This window comes from Lissotriton helveticus, chromosome 1_1 (assembly GCF_964261635.1).
Source record: "Lissotriton helveticus chromosome 1_1, aLisHel1.1, whole genome shotgun sequence".
Taxonomy (NCBI): domain Eukaryota; kingdom Metazoa; phylum Chordata; class Amphibia; order Caudata; family Salamandridae; genus Lissotriton; species Lissotriton helveticus.
Window position 1 is genome coordinate 1,442,141,070 of NC_136057.1, and position 17,819 is coordinate 1,442,158,888.

The 17,819-nt window shown below is 46.3% G+C and overlaps 1 protein-coding gene across 7 annotated transcripts in view; it reads right to left on the reverse strand.

Moving 5' to 3' along the window:
* RFX1 (regulatory factor X1) overlaps nt 1–17,819 on the reverse strand; it is a 529,043-nt gene that overhangs the window by 224,548 nt on the left and 286,676 nt on the right. For all 7 annotated transcript variants that reach the window (XM_078685660.1, XM_078685656.1, XM_078685642.1 and 4 more), the window contains one exon: nt 6–125. In XM_078685660.1, coding sequence (XP_078541786.1) covers nt 6–125 — 120 coding nt within the window. The remainder of the gene's footprint in view (nt 1–5; nt 126–17,819) is intronic.

Genomic DNA, 17,819 nt, shown 5'->3' on the forward strand with positions numbered 1-17,819 from the left:
CCTACCTTTGTTTCTGGGAGAAAGGCTGCTGCCTCATTGCCAGGTGTTGTTGGTCTTCCATCAGGCGTAGGAGGGCAGAATTGGCTTTGATGCGTAGCCCATAGTAATGGTACTTGGAATTCCCCCTGAAAAATAGATTTGTTACATTCCACTGAGCATTAAAACTGTGATCTATGAACTGCCTAGTGTGATTACCTGCAACTTGCATACGGTCTATTTAATCATGTTTTTGTCGACCTAAATGATTTCCTTTATTGATATAGGGCGAAAAGCATCACAGGATAGCTTTATCCAGAATGTCCTAAAAGGTCATGTAATACAATACTTTTCTCTAAGACTCTCACCCACTGTTCCTATATAGTTTTCACTCTAATATGACAACAAGCTGTAAACGGTGTCATTGAAATGATAGGATAAAGCCCAGGAGTTACTACAGATGAGTAACTCTTCCGTAGTCTTAATCTGGCTCCCTCTATTCCCAGTGTGTTGGAGGATTAGCAGGAAAAAAAGGACTAGTGGGTTAGAGGTTGCTTAGACCACTGGTTCTTAACCTGTGGTCTGGGCACCCCTGGGGGTCCATGACGTCTACCGAAGGGGTCTGCAACTGCTTAGAAAATTAAATAGTATTAACAAGTTTATAATGTGTAAATAGATAAAGTAGTAAAATCTAAAATTGAAAATGTTAAAATGTTCTGTAAATGCAAAGGAATTCGGAACTGGGGGCTGAAAATGAAGTTGCTATCCTTAACTTAGATTTGTGGGAGCAACGCAAGCATATCAAACAAAATGTAGTGTGGATGATGGGTGGCCTTCCACCTTCTTATTTTATATATATGTTTATTTTTTCATATTTGCTTGTGAATTAAATATTTCCTCATTTGTGTATTTGTTTCAAGAATACTCAACTCCATATTTTTGTGTATTGTTTTATGGCCCAAATCTTCAAAATTGTTTAGGCCAGGGTCTCTGGATTCCAATAATGATTCAGAGGGGATGTGGGATTCCAGTAATAATTAAGCAGGGATCCACAAAAGTCAAAAGGTTAAGAACAAAATGGTTATTTACCAGTAGGAGTAGTTTTGCAGCTTGAAGAATTTTCTGGATTTACATGCTGTGTATTATTCCGCCATCTAGTGGTTGGGTCCGGAATGTTTTTTTTCTTTTTCTTTTCTTGTTTTGGTTGTTGTCGACCACCACTTGGTGAAATGTACGTCCCTTGTGTGATGTCATACGGTATCCTGGAGGTCGACGTGCATGGTGGCCATGTTCAATTTATTTTTTCTGTTCCTATTCTTTTTTATAATCCTTGAGATGGTTATTGAATACCTGATGTAGTCCTTTGCTTCCCCACCTGTTTGTTTTCCTTATCGGGGCGGCTGGGTGGGTCGCATGTGAATCCAGAAAATTCTTCAAGCTGCAAAACTACTCCTACTGGTAAGTAACAAATCGTTTTGCAGTTTGAATCCTTTTCTGGATTCACAAGCTGTGCATTAGATTATGTAGCGGTTTCTCCCGTTTCTAGGAGGCTGTGGTAGAAGGAAAACCGTGCAAACAGGTGTTGAAGCCCCCTTTGTACAATTTGAGCTTCCACATTCATTTGTATATCCACGCAATAATGTTTTGTAAAAGTGTGTGGTGATGCCCATGTAGCTGCTGTGCAAATGGAGTCAATGGGTAAGTTGGCCATAAAGGCTAGTGTTGCTCCTTTCTTTCTAGTGGAGTGAGTTGTTGGTTGAATTGTTAGTTCTTTCTTGGCATTGGTGTAACATAATTGGATGGCTTGTACTATCCATCTTGCAATAGATGGCTTTGTGACAGGTGAACCTGTGATGTATGTGCGTAGGCGCCAAACAATTGTTTTGTTTTCCTGATTTGTTCTGTTTTTGCCAATAATACAATAAAGCCCTCCTTACATCTAGGGTATGGAGGCTTCTCTCTCCTTTAGACTTTGGTTTTTTAAAGAAAACTGGCAGGAGAATGTTTTGATTTAAGTGATACTTGGATACCACTTTTGGTAAGAACTGTGGTAGTCTTTACGATTACTTTATCCTTGTGGATTTGTAAGTAGGGTTCTTGTATTGTTAACACTTGCAGCTCACTTATTCTTCGTAGTGATGTTATCACAATGAGAAACGCTGTCTTTAGAGTACTGTGTTTGAGGTCCGCTGTATGCATGGGCTCGAAGGGCTTTGCCATTAGTTGAGAAAGTACTGTATTTAAGCTCCATGTGGGTACTGGCGCTGCTCTTGGTGGGGCAATTCTTTTTGCTCATTCTATAAACCTTTTAACTACTGGTCTTGTAAAAAAGCTTTTGCATGATTTTCCTCTTGTATATGCTACTATGGGAGCAAGGTGCACCTTTATGCTTCAGTAGTTGATGTTGCTGTCTAAAAGGTCAGTAAGGTATGTAATAACCGTTTCTTGCATGTTGATTGAACTGTTTTTCTTGTTAGCGGTGCACCAAGTGGTATATCGTTTCCATTTTGCTATATAGCATTTTCTTGTTGACTGTTTCCTTGCCTCTTTTAGAATTTCCATGGTTTGCAGAGGCAGATTGAGGTGCCCAATTTCTATGTATTGAGGCACCAAGCTGCTAGATGTAGCACTGTTGGCTCTGGGTGAAAGATCTGCCCCTGTTGCATTGTTAGCAGGTCCTTTTCTGCTTTGATCTTGTTCATTTCTCCCCTGGATAGTTCTAGGAGGGTTGAGTACCATGTTTGCCTTGGCCATTGAGGGGCAATGAGAATCATATTTGTTCCAGGAAATTTAGCTTTTTGTAACACTCTTTGCATCATGGGTATTGGTGGAAAGGCGTACACAAAAGTCTCTGACCAGTTGAGTGAAAGTGCATTTCCCTTTGATAGGTGGTGTGGAAACCTCGAGGCAAAGGAGTGGAATTTTTTGTTCTGCACTGTTGCAAACAGGTCTATTGCTGGTGTTCTCCAGATGCTGAACAGATAATGTACTGTTCTCTGCTTCAACACCCATTCGTGGGAGCATTTGTTCTGTCTGCTCAGCTGGTCTGCTGTAATGCTGACTACTCCTGGTAGATGTACATTTTGTAGGTTGATTTTGTGAATTATTACCCGTTGCCAGATTTCCTGTGCAAGTTTTCTTATGGGAAAGGACCTTGTCCCCCCCTGTTTGTTCAGATAGAACATTGTTATTGTATTGTCTGTTTGGATTAAGAGGGTTTTCCCATGAATGTGTTTCTGGAATGGCTTGAGTGCAGAAAGACAGTTTTATTTTCCAAAAAGTTGATTTGCTTTGTGGAATCCTGTTCATTCCATTGACTATAGACTTTCAGCTGGTTGACATTCGCTCCCCAACCGTTGAAGGATGCATCCGTGGTAACTGTCACAGATGGAGTTGGGTTCCTGAAAGGTCTCCCCTGTGCTATGTTGTTGGATGCCCGCCATTGTATCTCTTCTTGCACCCTTTGTGTAACAACAACTAGATCCTCCCAACTTCCTGTGGCTTGCGACCAGCTGTTGGTAAGCCATTCCTGGAATGGGCGCATGTGTAGGCGTGCGTGAGGGATAAGTGAGATGCATGATAACATCATGCCCATTAGTTTCATGAGCTTCCTCCCTGTCAGAGACTGATCCCTCTGGTAGAGGGCTGTTTCTTGATGGATTGCTTGTATCCTGGTCTCCGTGGTGTATGCCCTTGCATTCGCTGTATTTAACCTTGCTCCCAGGAAGTTTTTTTCTCTTTCTGGTGTAGTTGAAGATTTTTTGTGGTTTATGGAGAAACCCAGTGTTTGTAGCGTTTGGATCGTTTTTTTTAACATGATTGTGACATATTTGTTTTGAATGTACCCTTGTGAGCCAGTCGTCTAGATAGGGGTACACGTGGAGTGTCTCTCTTCTCAGATATGCCGCCACTGCGGCTAGACACTTTGTGGACACTTGTGGAGCTGATTTTATTACAAAAGGAAGTACCTTGAATTGGTAGTGTGTTCCGTTGTAATGGAATCTTAGATTCTTAGGGCCAGATGTAGGAAGCCCTTTACCGGTCGGTAACGGCCGAAAATCGGTATTTTCGGCCGTTACCGACCGGTATTGAGCTTTCGGGATGTAGGAGAACGAAAATCGTCCAATTCGGTAAAGTTACCGATTCGGTAAAATACCGAATCGGAAATATTACCGAATCGGTAAATTTACCGACTCGCAACGGTTTGCGATTCGGTACATTTACCGAATCGGTAAATTTACCGAATCAGTAAAGTTACCGAATCGGTAAAATACCGATTCGGTAAATAAGAAGTGGTAAAAATGGATATTGAGATGTAGGGAAGCTCTGAAATACCGAATTTGCTTGAAATTCGGTATTTAAGAGTCGGTATTTACCATGGATTGGAATCAGGTGGTAAACAGGTGCAACCTATAAAAATGGACCCAAAATGCAATTCTTCTTGCACAATGGCGGCATTTTATGTCATTGCAAGACGGCTACGGCTACAGGAGGAAGGAGAGAGGGAATGGCAGAGAGAGGAGCAGGTCTACAGACAGAGGATAACCCTGTTCATGCTCACAGAGGCAGAGATACTCCAGAGGTACAGGTTGGCCCCAGACACCATCACGGAACTCATCAGGGACCTTCACCCACTGTTGGAGCATACTACCCCAAGGGCACACGCTATTCCTCCCCACGTGCAGGTGCTGTGCAGCCTACACCTGCTTGCGTCTGGGAGCTACCAGAGTGTGGTTGCTGCGGTAGGTGGGGTGACCCAGAGCAGCCTGTCAAGGTTTTTCCACAAATTCCTTGACGCCATGTTACAGAGGATGGAGCATTATATATCTTTTCCTGCAACTCATGCTGAACTGGTCCAAACAAAATCTGACTTCTATCAGATGGCACGTTTCCCCAATATAATTGGCTGCATTGATGGCACGCACATTCCCATTTGTCCCCCTGCTGCCACCGAATATATATACAGGAATAGGAAGTCCACCCACACCATCAATGTGCAGGTGATATGCAATGCAAAGTTCGCCATTACTGACCTTGTGGCAAAATTCCCTGGGAGTACCCACGACTCCTATATATTTCAAAACAGTGGCATCTATGCACGGCTGACTGCAGGGGGATTTGGTGAAGGATACCTCCTCGGTAAGACACAGTGTGCGACCCCTATAACACCTATTGCAGTAAGAAGTACATGTATGCATGTGAGTAATGTATTCCCATTTCCTTTTAGGAGACAGTGCATATGCCCTCCGCTCCTTCATACTCACCCCCTACCTCAACCCCTCAACACCCAGCCAAAGGAGAAATAACCGGGCACACAAGAGCACACGCAATGTTGTAGAGCGAACATTTGGTATCTGGAAAAGCAGGTTCAGATGCTTGCACAAGAGCGGAGGTGCAAGGCAGTATACCCCCATCAGCTGCTGTAAGATCATTGCTGCCTGTGCTATGTTTCACAATCTTGCTGTGAAGAGGGGTACTGAGGTGGAGTTGTCAGACTATGAGGATCATGACGACGACATTGCTGTGCCTGAAACACAACCTGCTGGAGTGTCAACACCAAGTGATTGCAGATACAGACGTGAGGAAATAACACGCAACTATTTCTGAGTAAGTGATGAGACTGAGACCTATATTGAAAGCACGAGAAAATGTTTTATTTAGTATATTTCTAGGTATGTTAAAGAACAAAAGTGCAACTGTAAGCATTTCACAGCAATGCTCACAGTGAGCAAACACACACAGACAGGTGTTGAATCCACCCACCGTAGTTGTATATTGTCACTAGGCAGGTTTAAATGGCACAAATGTGCAACAAAAACATTTGTATCTATAAATTGAATGTCCAATGGCAGTAGGCCATAGTATCAACTGTTCATTTGCGGGCACGCTTTGCCTGCTGCTCCTCCTTGTCTCTACGACATGGGGGCTTGCCGTGCTGCTCCTACTGGTGCTACCTTCAGTGTCCGGTACGTCAATAGCAGCAGTTTGTGCAGTTTGAGCATTGAGTAGAGCCTCCAGCGCACTGGTCATTCCGGCTATGCCCCTTGTCAGCTGATTGCTGTTTTGAGTCAGGACTTCCTGACTATTCATGCTACGCCTGCATAGCAGGGATGTGGCTGTTGCCAGGCGGTGGATAGATTTCTCAGTTCTCTCTGCACGCTGCTTCTCCCTGCGCCTTGATCTTATTTCGGAGTCCAGTTTTGTGCACAGTTGCTGTATGGATTGGGTCATGTCATGTATCCCTGTAGCCATGCTCTTGTTAACTTCCACCAGTTCCCTGATGCCCTTACCAATTTCCTGCATGTTGATGTTGAGGTTGCGCATTTGTCTTTGACAGGACATGATGCCCTTGCCCTGCATCCTCTGAATCCTGACCATGGATCCCTCCAGGCCTTGGAAGACACTGGACCCCTCCCCACGTGCACCTACACTCCTTCCTTGTACTGTGCGGCGTCTAGTGGTACTAGGTACAGGCTCTGCGCTGGGCTGCAGTGTGGCAGAGATGTCAGCTCCAGGCAAGTTGTGTGAGTCTTCACCCACCATTTCACCAGCAGCTGTCTCCATTTCCATCAGTGGGGAAACGACATGCCTCCTGCTAGGGTGTGCAGCAGGTGTTTCTATTTCCAGTGATGCTGGCATTTCTGGTGACTAAACCAATAGTGGGGACTGTGAAGGTCTTGAGGATGCCTGCATTTCTTCACTGATGTCATGTTCTTGGGAAGGTGGCTGCCCACTCGGAACACCTGTGTCCTGTGATGCACTGGGACCTGGCTCATGACTTTCATCCCTCTCGGGTGCCGTGCCTTCTGCCTCCTGTGACTGCCTTCTGGATGTGTGACCTGTGGACATATGAGCACATATCAGCTAGGTGCAAATGTCTCACAGACACTACAATAAAACTTATGAAATTGCACTTATTACATGCTACCTGCCCTTCATTATGTCTGCAATCATTTGCCTAACTTGGTGGTTACAGTGTTGTGTGACATGCTCTTTCATGAACTGACTACATGTACCATGATGCATTGCTACTGTTCTGCACAGACACACTGGGACTGGGGTAACTTAGCTTCAAGGGGTGAGGGATGGATGAGGGTGTGAGGGGGATTGCTGTGCATGCATCTTACCTTTTCTTTTTGCAGCTTTCGCCGAGCTGTCCACTTCTCCCAGTCCATGGACGCTTTCTGGCTCAAAGGTGGTGGCTACCATCTCCTCCAGGTCAGTGAGGGGGGGTGCTGTGTTCTTTCCTCCACCTGTTTGCGAGGCCTGTTTGTGGTGGTCAGCAAATTTTTTTTTGTGAGGCTCCTTAGGTCATAAAACCTCTTTTTTAAATCTTCAATGACTCTGGTGGTCACTCCCACTGCATTGACTTTCTCAAGGATTTCAAGCCAAAGCTTCCTTTTTGCTGATTCAGGCACATAAAGGGACAGCCTTCCGAAAAGTCTTGGGTCGACCTTTACCATCTCCTCCACAAGGACCTGGAGCTCCATGCTGCTGAATTTGAGCTTTCTTTTTCTTTCTGTCTGCTCTGTGTCCTTGCTGCTTGCCATGTTTAAATTTTAAAAGTGCACAAACTCTGTCTGCTGCTGCTCCCAGTCTCTCTGCTCCAACTGCCTCTCCAGAACCTTCTAATTAGTTGAAGCTGCCTGTGTAGCCACTTCCTGGTATGAAGGGGGAGGGTGGTTGCACCTGATTGGCTGTTGTGTTAAGTTTCACTTTTGCTTGCTGTCCGATTCGGTATTTACCGAATCGGTATTTACCGAATCGGTATTTACAGAATTGGTATTAACCGAATCGGTATTTCCAATGCATTCCTATGGGCCTTTTGGCCCATAGGGATGAATGGGAAATACCGATTCGGTAAATACCGATTCGGTAAATACCGATTCGGTAATTACCGAAAGTCCGATACCGAATTTTACCGATTCGGTAAAAAATACCGATTTTTCCCCTACATCTCATTTACCGATTTTTGAATACCGAATCGGTAAAATTCGGTATTTAAGAATCGGTAAATTACCTTTTACCTATATCTGGCCCTAGGTGTCTTTTGTTCATGGGGATATGTGAGTAGGCATCTTTGAGGTCTACTGTTGCCAAATAATCCCCTTTTTGAATTTGTGGAATTATTTCTTGAAGGGTACACATTTTGACACTTTGTGTTAGTATGAATTTGTTTACGAATCTCAAGTCCATGATTGCGCTTAGACTTTGATCCTGTTTTGGTATTCGTAAATATGAGGAGTAGTTTCCTGTGAACCATTCTTGTCTTGGTGCTTTTTCTATTGCCTGTTTTAGGCTTAGGGGCCAGATGTAGGTAATTCTATTTTACCGATTCATAAATACCGAATTTTACCGATTCGGTATTTATGAATCGGTAAATTGAAGGAGGGAGATTTAGGTAAATTCGGTAATTGAATTACCGAATCTGTAAAAATCGGTATTTACCGAATCGGTAAATACCGATTCGGTAATGCCCATTGATTCCTTTGGGCCTTGAAGCCCATAGGAATCAATGGGCAATACCGATTCGGTATTTACCGATTCGGTAAATACCGAATCCTGCAAGGGTGCAGGGGGTGTCACTTTGACACCCCGAATTCAGGCACGTGTGACACGTGGCACACAGACATGCCCTAAGGGCATGTCTGTCTGTCACATGGCATAGGTGTGCATGCACACCTGGATTCGGTATTTTACCACCCAATTGTATTGGGTGGTAAAATACCAAATCTGAAAGGCCTTTGGGACTCAGAAGAGTCCCACCTACATCTGCAAGTTACCGAATCGGTAAAAATACGATTCGGTATTTTACCGATTCGGTAAATTTACCGATTCGGTAAATTTACCGAATCGGTAAAATAGAGCCCCTACATGCCAATTCCTAAATACCGGTCGGTAACGGCCGAAATCTGCCGTTACCGACCGGTATTTGGGCTCCTACATCTGGCCCTTAGTTCCTTGATCTCTGCGGTTAGTAGTGTTTGCTCTGATCTCCTCAATTTCCTTGTTTTTGGTGGGTTTGAAGGTGGTATCTTTGTTAGTTCTATGTAATACCCATATTTTATCAAATGTAATATCCAATGGTCTGTTGTGATCCTTTCCCATTGTGTGTGGAAAAAGGATATTCTTCCCCCACTGGTGTCTTGTGTGGGTCCTTCTTTATGATTGAGTCAGTTTGACCTATTTCTTCTTCCTCTAGAGGATTGCTCTTCCCCTGCCATTGCCTCTTCCTTGAAAGGGCTGCTGCTGTTGTTGTTGCCAACCTTGATAGCTTGTTGAAGGGATTCATCTACCTCTTTGCCAAACAGTGCTCCTCCAATGAATGTTCTATTAATGATGGAGGTTTGAACTTCCTGCTTAAAACAAAAGAATTTGAGCCAGGCATGTCCTCTCAGGATAGTTCCTGTACACATTTGCCTACTATTAGCATCTGCTGCATCCAAAGCGGACATGAGACAGGTGTTTGCCACGTTTTTCCCCTCCTAGACAAAAGATCTTGCCCTCTTCTTGTCCTCCTCAGGGAGTTTGTTCAAAATCTCCTCTATCTTATTCCACTGTTGGTGGCCATATCTATTTAGTATGGCATTTGAGTTAGCAATACGCCACTGCATTGCTGCCTCTTTTTCCATCCTTCTCCCCACCATATCCATCCTCCTCTTACTTTCTTTTTCTGGTGGAGGCCCGGTGTTGGAGACTGCATTTGCTCTCCTCCTGGCTGTGGTGACAATTTATTTATTTATTTATTTATTTATTTGCTTGTTAAGCGCATGAGTCAATTCCCGAAGGGATATCTCTGCGCTGATGCTAGCATTTAGGAGATTACTGTAAGGATTAGAGCTGAGGAAGGGAGACCTGGCAATTTTAAGGCATAGTAAAGAGGTAGGTTTTCAGTTTCTTCCTAAAAAGTTCTAAGTTCCTGGTCTGTTTCAGTTCGGTGGGTAGGGAGTTCCAGAGAGACAATAAAAAGGGTCAGGTACTGTACTTCCCTGAATATAATTAGGGTCAGTTGAGGAGGGTTTATACTTTTTCTCCACTCTGGTGGTTACCCCCTTGTTTGAGGCTGGTTCCTTGAAGGCTTCTTTGCCTTGATCCAGAATACTGGGTAGCATAGGAAGGTATTGTGTTCCCTTTGTAGCTGGTGCCAGGGTTTCGAGCAAGAAACATGTGTCCCCTTTTTCTTCATCTAAGGGTACACCAAATTGATTTGCTGCCCTTTTCAATTTCAATTTCAAAAATCTTTATTTCGATCACAGATCATAAAAGATACAACAAGAACATACATTTTAAAAACTTATTAAACATGGGGTGATCAGTAATAAAAATCGTTAAATATTGAATAAAACACTCGAGGAAATCGCTGAGGGAGTCCGTTATACCAGTCTTTTCAGCATGCGAGTTCGGATGACCCACAATGCAGTTAAGAATTTTGACAGTGCAAAAACTACATAAGGAGAAAGGTCAGATTTTAGGACTCTATAAGCAGTATGGAAAGATCTAAATCCCAGATTCCTGAGCATAGGGATTAGCCAGTATTTTCTACTTCGGTCATAACCCCTGCAGAAAAAGATCGCGTGGATGTCATCCTCTTTCGGGTAGGCACACATCGGACACGATGGTGTCGTAGAACACGCTGTCCAAGACGCTGTGTACGAGGCCAGAGGAAGACATCCATAGCGCCACTGGAGGAACAATTTCCTTGTTAATGCGGGGGAAATATTATCCAATACCTTTTCAAGAGAGTAAGTGTCTTTAATTTTCAGGAATGATTTTGTCAGGGACCCCTCGGGGGAATTATTGAAGGCTCTAGTAAGCATCATGTCGTTGTAGGCGCTCGTAAGTGCCTTCTTAGAGGTTTTCGTGCATGAATTAATAGGGTCAGTCCATAATTCTGGAAGCCCAATTTCTTCAAACCTTCCCTTAACATAAATCAGCCAAGGGATCTTCTTTATCTTCCCTATTTCCAGGAATTCCTGTAATTCCTCTCTATAAGTTATAAGATCAGGGCTAGACCACAAACGCCTCCAGAATTTAAGGGGTTTGAGTCCCAGCTCCTCTATTATTGGAGTAATACCCAGATCTAACCTGAGTGGAAGTAGTGGGGTACTCTGGGGAAGGGTGACTAGCTGTCTCAGGAATTTGTTCTCGCTGACCTGTAGCTTCGGGTGTTGAATGTGGCCCCACAGCTCACCCCCATAAGTAACCCCTGCTCTCGCTTGCATCTTGTATATATGAATAATTGGGGCAAGTGGTCGATAGCTTGATTTATTCGCCAGGCGCAAAGTGCCACCCGCCAACTGTGCCAGTTTGATGGTCATTTTGGCCTGGTGAGAGGACCAAGCGAAATATTCATTTATCGTAATGCCCAAGTATTCAATATTATGTACCCGTTCTAACTGGATCGTTCCTAAGATGGGAGGGGCTCTATTTCGGGCGCTGGGATTTAAAATCATGAATTTGGTTTTTTGGGGGTTTATTTCCAGTCCCCTCTCAGAGCAGAAGTCTAGGAAGCCATCCAAAATACGTTGGATCCCCATCGGGGATTTAGACAGCAGCAGGGTGTCGTCCGCAAACATGATTGCGGGCACCCTGTTGCCAGTCAACTTTGGGGCATCAGAGTTAGCAATCCTGTTGAGGTGGGCAACTACCCCGTTCACAAAGATACAAAACAGGGTAGGTGCAAGCACACAACCCTGTCTTACACCTCTGCGAACGGGGAACCTTTCGGTTAGCTTGCCACCTTTGCCACACCTAACGCGGGCATAATTGTTGGAATGGAGTCTCATCAGGATTGCCAAAATGTCCTCTGGGACGTTCAGGTCCTTCATGACGCTCCACAACCTTGCTCTGGGAACCAAATCGAAGGCGGCACGAAGGTCTACAAAGATGGTATATAGACTGCCGCCCTCGATAACCGCTGTTCTCCAATAGAGCAGTTGAAGCCTGAAGATTTGGTCAGTGGTAGATACACCCTCCCGAAATCCTGCCTGGTATGGTGACAGGATATCCATTTCTTGAATCCACACCTGCAAACGATTTAGAATCAGTCTGCCAAAGAGTTTTTGGGATATATCTATCAGACTGATAGGACGATAATTGGATGGGAGCAGAGGGGATCCCTTTTTGAAGATTGGGACTACCTCTGCTCCCATCCAAGTGTCCGGCACAGTCATTCCACCCTGAATAGCATTGAACACAAGTGTGAGGTACGGTGCCCAGATCCCTGGTTCCTGTTTGAACAGGTCCCCCGGGACCCCGTCCAATCCCGGTGCTTTTCCAGCAGATAAGCTCTTGATGGCCTGCCTCACTTCTTTCTCTGTGAAAGGGGGCCCGGAGGGGGCTGGTCTAGTCAGAAAGCACTCGTTACTGGGATCCCCAACACCCTGTGCATACAATGCTTCAAAGTGGGCCTGCCACGCAGAAGGGGCTATATTTGGCTCAAGTGCTGTAGATAGCTCGGTCGTACCATTCGCTACTACCCGCCAGAGTTTACGTGAATCTCTGGTTGATAGTGTTTTCGTGAGGGTCTCCCAGTAATCATGATCCCATTCCACCTTGGCGTTCACCACAAGGCTCTTGTACTTTTTTCTCCTGTCACTAATTTCTTCCCTGCTAAGGCGTCCCTTAATAGCAGCTATCAAGTGCGCCTTTGCATTCCTGCACGTGGCATTATACCACGAGGTCTTTGGCTTAATGCCCTTCTTTTTCGTGGCGGATGTGAACAAGTCATGTTGAAGGGAGTCTATAATGTTTTTATGTATTATTGCTAGTTCACCTCTAGATACTTCATCTAGGTCTTTAGTACCTAGCTCAAAGGCACACTCTAGAAATGGAATTAACCTTTCATAGAGGCACGGTATTTTATTTACGCTAGTGACTAGCATCTCCCACTTGACTTTCCTACGATTGTTTTCAAGTAGGAGGCCTGACTTGTCACAACCAGTTCCCTGTGAAGGTTCCTGGTTCCAGTGAAGGGAATAAGTCAATTCCAGGGAATTATGGTCGCTATCCATTCTTGGGCATACTTTAAAATCAATTATTGCTGGCCACATGAAGGTTTTGACCATAATGTAATCTAGACGGGATTCACTACCGGGTTTGTTGTAAGTCGGTTTACTTGGAATATCCGAATTACAACGCCCATTACATGCCCGAAGGGCAAGGTTAAGGGTGAGGGCATTTATTTGTAAGGCCAAGGGGGTCCAGGTCTTTGGAGGTGGTGCCGCCGACTCTGGAATCAGCCAACTAGAGTCTTCGTCCAGGGAAGGACCATCACGTAGTCCAGACAGAGGTTCATAGTGGGAGTTAAAATCACCGCCCACAAGACAGGGGAGATCACACGGGATGTCCTCAAGAAACCTGGCTAACTCGTCTATAGTGGGGGATTCATTATGCATTTTAGTCGGCCTAGAGTAGATGTTGATAACTAAAAGCTTTGGTGCGCCAGGCCACTGTAATAGGACGGCCAGCAGATCATCAGAAGCGGTCTCCAGAGCGGAGGCCTGACAACCTAGATCCGTTGCTATCCCTATCATTAATCCCCCAGAGGGTCTCCCCTTTCCCTCCCACTTGGCTATTTTGGTGAAAGCAGCAAAGCCAGGTAGATCTACTTGTTCTCGCGCCCAGGTTTCCTGTAATAGTATTACGTTTTTGGAACTGACATAAGCGCCCCACTCTGGACAGTCTAATTTGCTAGAGAGCCCAGCCACATTCCATGAAATTATAGTTAAGTGTGGTACTTCAGCACAGGACAAGCTCGCAGCCATGTCATTGGATTCGTGATGGGCCGTAAAATTAGGAGAAGGAAGTGTAGAGCCAAGTGGGCTGGAAACAATCAGTGGGGACGGATTTGTCATAGCTGGCATCTGGATTGGTTCGTCTAGAGTTGATGCCCGAATATCCTTCATTCTATCGGATGAATTGAGGGGTGAGGAGCTCCGTTGGTGGGGAGTGATCTTGGGGGGAGATAAATCTCCAGACCTCCCGAGTCAATCCACCTCCTCCAGGCAGCCGAACCTGTTTGAAGTGGGGACCCCCTGCCACCAATTAAGTTGGTTTTGTCCGACTAAACTATACTTTGGTCGACCCGGGTTTCTAACAGTAGACCATGACCCCTCAGTCGCATGTTGTTGCCTGGGAGGATAGAAAAAGGTGAGTGGCCTAACCACAATCGTGGAATTGGGTTCGAAGGATGGCCCTGCACATAAACACCGGGCTGTGAGGGGGTCAGAAAACGATACCACCACACAGTCACCGGGTATGGATTTGTGCGTACGACCAATCCAGGGAACTCTCCGCACCATAAGTATATTACTTCTTTGATGGTCGGGGAGTTGTTTATTAGAATTAAGCCAGTGAATGACTTTATTTTTTAAGGAAAAATCGTTCTCCTGTGATTGTTGATCTAACTCTGGAACGCCCACTAGAACAATTACGTACGACCCTGCTTCTGGCGGGAGGTCAATAAACCCTCCACGAAAATTGTGACGACTAACCTGTCGTGTTTGGTTTTGCACCGGGAGTGGCCTGTGAGGGTGGTGAACCGGTGCCCTAGAGACTGTGTTCGGCCTCTGTGCTGGTTTCTGCGGATAAAGAGGTTTACGTGTTGCTGAGCTCGGAGTAGGTGGAGTAGTATTTACAACAATAGTACGGGGTTTTGGAATAGGCTTTGGTAGGGTCTCAGGGATGCTATGGACTCTTTGTGAGGGAGGTTGAACATATTGTGTTTCTTTAGGCTGTGAAGTGGATTCCATTACACAAGTGAGCTTAGCGTCCATTTCCTTGAGACTCAAGCTAGCTAGAGTGACTATGGTCCTTTCCATTTCAAGGAGGTTATTCTCTATGCGAGAAAGCCTCAATTCCAGAGGGGAAAGTAACTGCTTTAACGTACCCCAGACTAGTTGGAGGAATTCACTGTCACTCTCCTTATCATGTACGGATCCACTCGCCCGACCCTCCAGGATATTTATGCTATTCTGACTAGGAGGGATGGTAAGAATATCATCTTCGACCCGGCTAGATATTTCCGTAGTAAGTTCCCCGTTGAAAACAGTATTGGTCAGTTTGGTGTTAGCGTCATTCATCCCAAGGGAACCCATGACCCTTCTATTGTTAAAAAACTTTAGCCTTGCTATTCTGGCTTTTTTCCTAGCATGTATAGTTTTTGCCAGACATTTCTTTTTATATGCTGCAGCTTTCTTGGTGCTAAAATGACTGGCAGCTTGACTTATTTTGGGGGAGGGAAAAGAACCCGCAATACTAAATAAAGGGGCAGGGGCAGTGTTCTGTAACACTGAGTCAGGTTGGTAAATTGGAGGGGGATCTAGAGGAATAGTGGAGGGAACGGGATGCATAACTGCCGTTGTTATCAAGGGGCGTAGGGCAACAGGGCGATCAGGGGAACGAGCAGATGCAATTTCCCCCAAAGAAGATTTTTTGGCGTTGGCAATGTGGGCCGACAACCTGCGTGCAGCATCAAGTTCTAGAGAGACCTTGTGCTGCATTTTGGTGATTTCCTGGTCAATCGCCAAATTGGTTTTGACCAGGAAGTCATCTATAGATCTATTGGAGTTGCTAGCCGCCATAAGGGTTTTACTCCGGCTACCCCGTGAACACATATTACAGAGTACAAGTCAATAAATAGCTATACACACAACAATAAAACTGTAAGATGTGACAGTGATGCTAAGATATAACAAAGGGGGTGGCCCAACCCAGCCCTCGTAGACCTCGAACGGCCTCAAACGGCCCAGTCTTTGCCCTGTCTTCGCCCGTGCTACGTCCCGCGCTGCGGGAGTGTTAAGCCAAGATATAGTGGGCGTATTGGGCGGGATAAACAGGGGGTGGGCCGGCGGGGAGAGCGGACCGGATGTTCAATCCGTGGTCTTCGCAGGGACTCCTGGATGTCGGAGTCCCTGCACACTCGCAGCCCACGCCTTTCCTCACACCCCTACCTCCGCGTTCAGTGTCCGGGTGCTGTTGATGACAAACGCACTCCTGTGCGCAGCGGCTCCCGCGGAGCGGGAGCGGCAAGCCGTGTGGGCGGAAATGCCCTTAGAACCCTCGAAATGTAGGTGAGCCTCTTCGTGTGATTTTGCAGCGTCCCACAGAATGGCTGGCGAAAGCGCCCTTTAAACTGACAGGTGGGCGGGGGGCGGGCCGGCGGGGAGAGCGGACCGGATGTTCAATCCGTGGTCTTCGCAGGGACTCCTGGATGTCGGAGTCCCTGCACACTCGCAGCCCACGCCTTTCCTCACACCCCTACCTCCGCGTTCAGTGTCCGGGTGCTGTTGATGACAAACGCACTCCTGTGCGCAGCGGCTCCCGCGGAGCGGGAGCGGCAAGCCGTGTGGGCGGAAATGCCCTTAGAACCCTCGAAATGTAGGTGAGCCTCTTCGTGTGATTTTGCAGCGTCCCACAGAATGGCTGGCGAAAGCGCCCTTTAAACTGACAGGTGGGCGGGGGGCGGGCCGGCGGGGAGAGCGGACCGGATGTTCAATCCGTGGTCTTCGCAGGGACTCCTGGATGTCGGAGTCCCTGCACACTCGCAGCCCACGCCTTTCCTCACACCCCTACCTCCGCGTTCAGTGTCCGGGTGCTGTTGATGACAAACGCACTCCTGTGCGCAGCGGCTCCTGCGGAGCGGGAGCGGCAAGCCGTGTGGGCGGAAATGCCCTTAGAACCCTCGAAATGTAGGTGAGCCTCTTCGTGTGATTTTGCAGCGTCCCCAATAATCTACTTTCTCACATTCAATAACAAGGGGACAGCTCACATCAATCCCTTTACTGCAAAGCCGTGGAGCTGCGACCGGGAGAAGAGCGACAGCGGGTCGAGAGGGCCCTTTTAATAATGTCATTATAGAAAGCTATGTCATCTGGAGGTGAAACTTTCGAAGGGTAACTGCAAATTTTCTCATCTGGGCTCTCGGTGTCGAGGTCGTTCCACGTATCCTCAAAAGTTTTGGAGTTTTCCTCTTCTTCAGATATGTCTCCGTATTTCTCTGGTTCTTCGCCTCTAGGTTCAGGGGTTGGAGGGAAGTCAAAGATACCTTCTTCTTCTCCCTCGGCGTCTTCTGCCTCTTCGGAGTCGACGTTCTCTAGGTCGGCCGCCGGTGTCTTTGGGATTCGAAAATCCTTCAGTGAGGCATCAAATTCCTTTTTCTTTTGCCATTTCCTCCTTGAGTCTTTTTCTTTTTCCTTCGACCTCGAGGGCCCTCTCGGCTCTGGAGGCTGGAGATTTTCATTTCTTCCCAACGTCGACGTTAGTCTTCGGGGGTGTTCTGCCATTTTTTGCGGGTTCGGTGTCGACCCTTGGTTTCGGCTTTTTTAGCAATTTTCCCTCCTCAGTAACCTTCGGTTGGGTTCCATGGGGTTCCTTTAATCGTGGCTGACACTCGATCGTCTTCTTGCTCGGCGTCGGGGCTGCCTTGTGCGCCTTATGTTTGTGGCCCTTCGCGACGGGTCTTTATGGTGTCTTACCTTCTCCGTCTCCTTTTTCGGATCACTAGCCTCATTCTCGGCATGGATTTTTTGTAGGATCTTGACGTCCGATCCCTCGTGCGTCTATTCCACTGGTGCTCCATGTTCATCCTCGTCACTAAAGAAACCCAGGTCTCTCAGGGAAGTTTTCTTTGTTGTCTACGACATTGTGGAGTAGTGGGCCGGTCTTTGATTTCAGTGTGTCCTCAGTGTCTTCGGCAGTAATGCTGCGCAGGCCTCACAGTCCTTGTCTTGATGATCTTCTGGCAGACAAAGGTTGCAGACACCATGTGGGTCGCATTGAGCGTACTGGTGGTGGCACTTGGGGCGCCATTTTTGGACCGGAGTGATCCTCTGGTGTTAAAC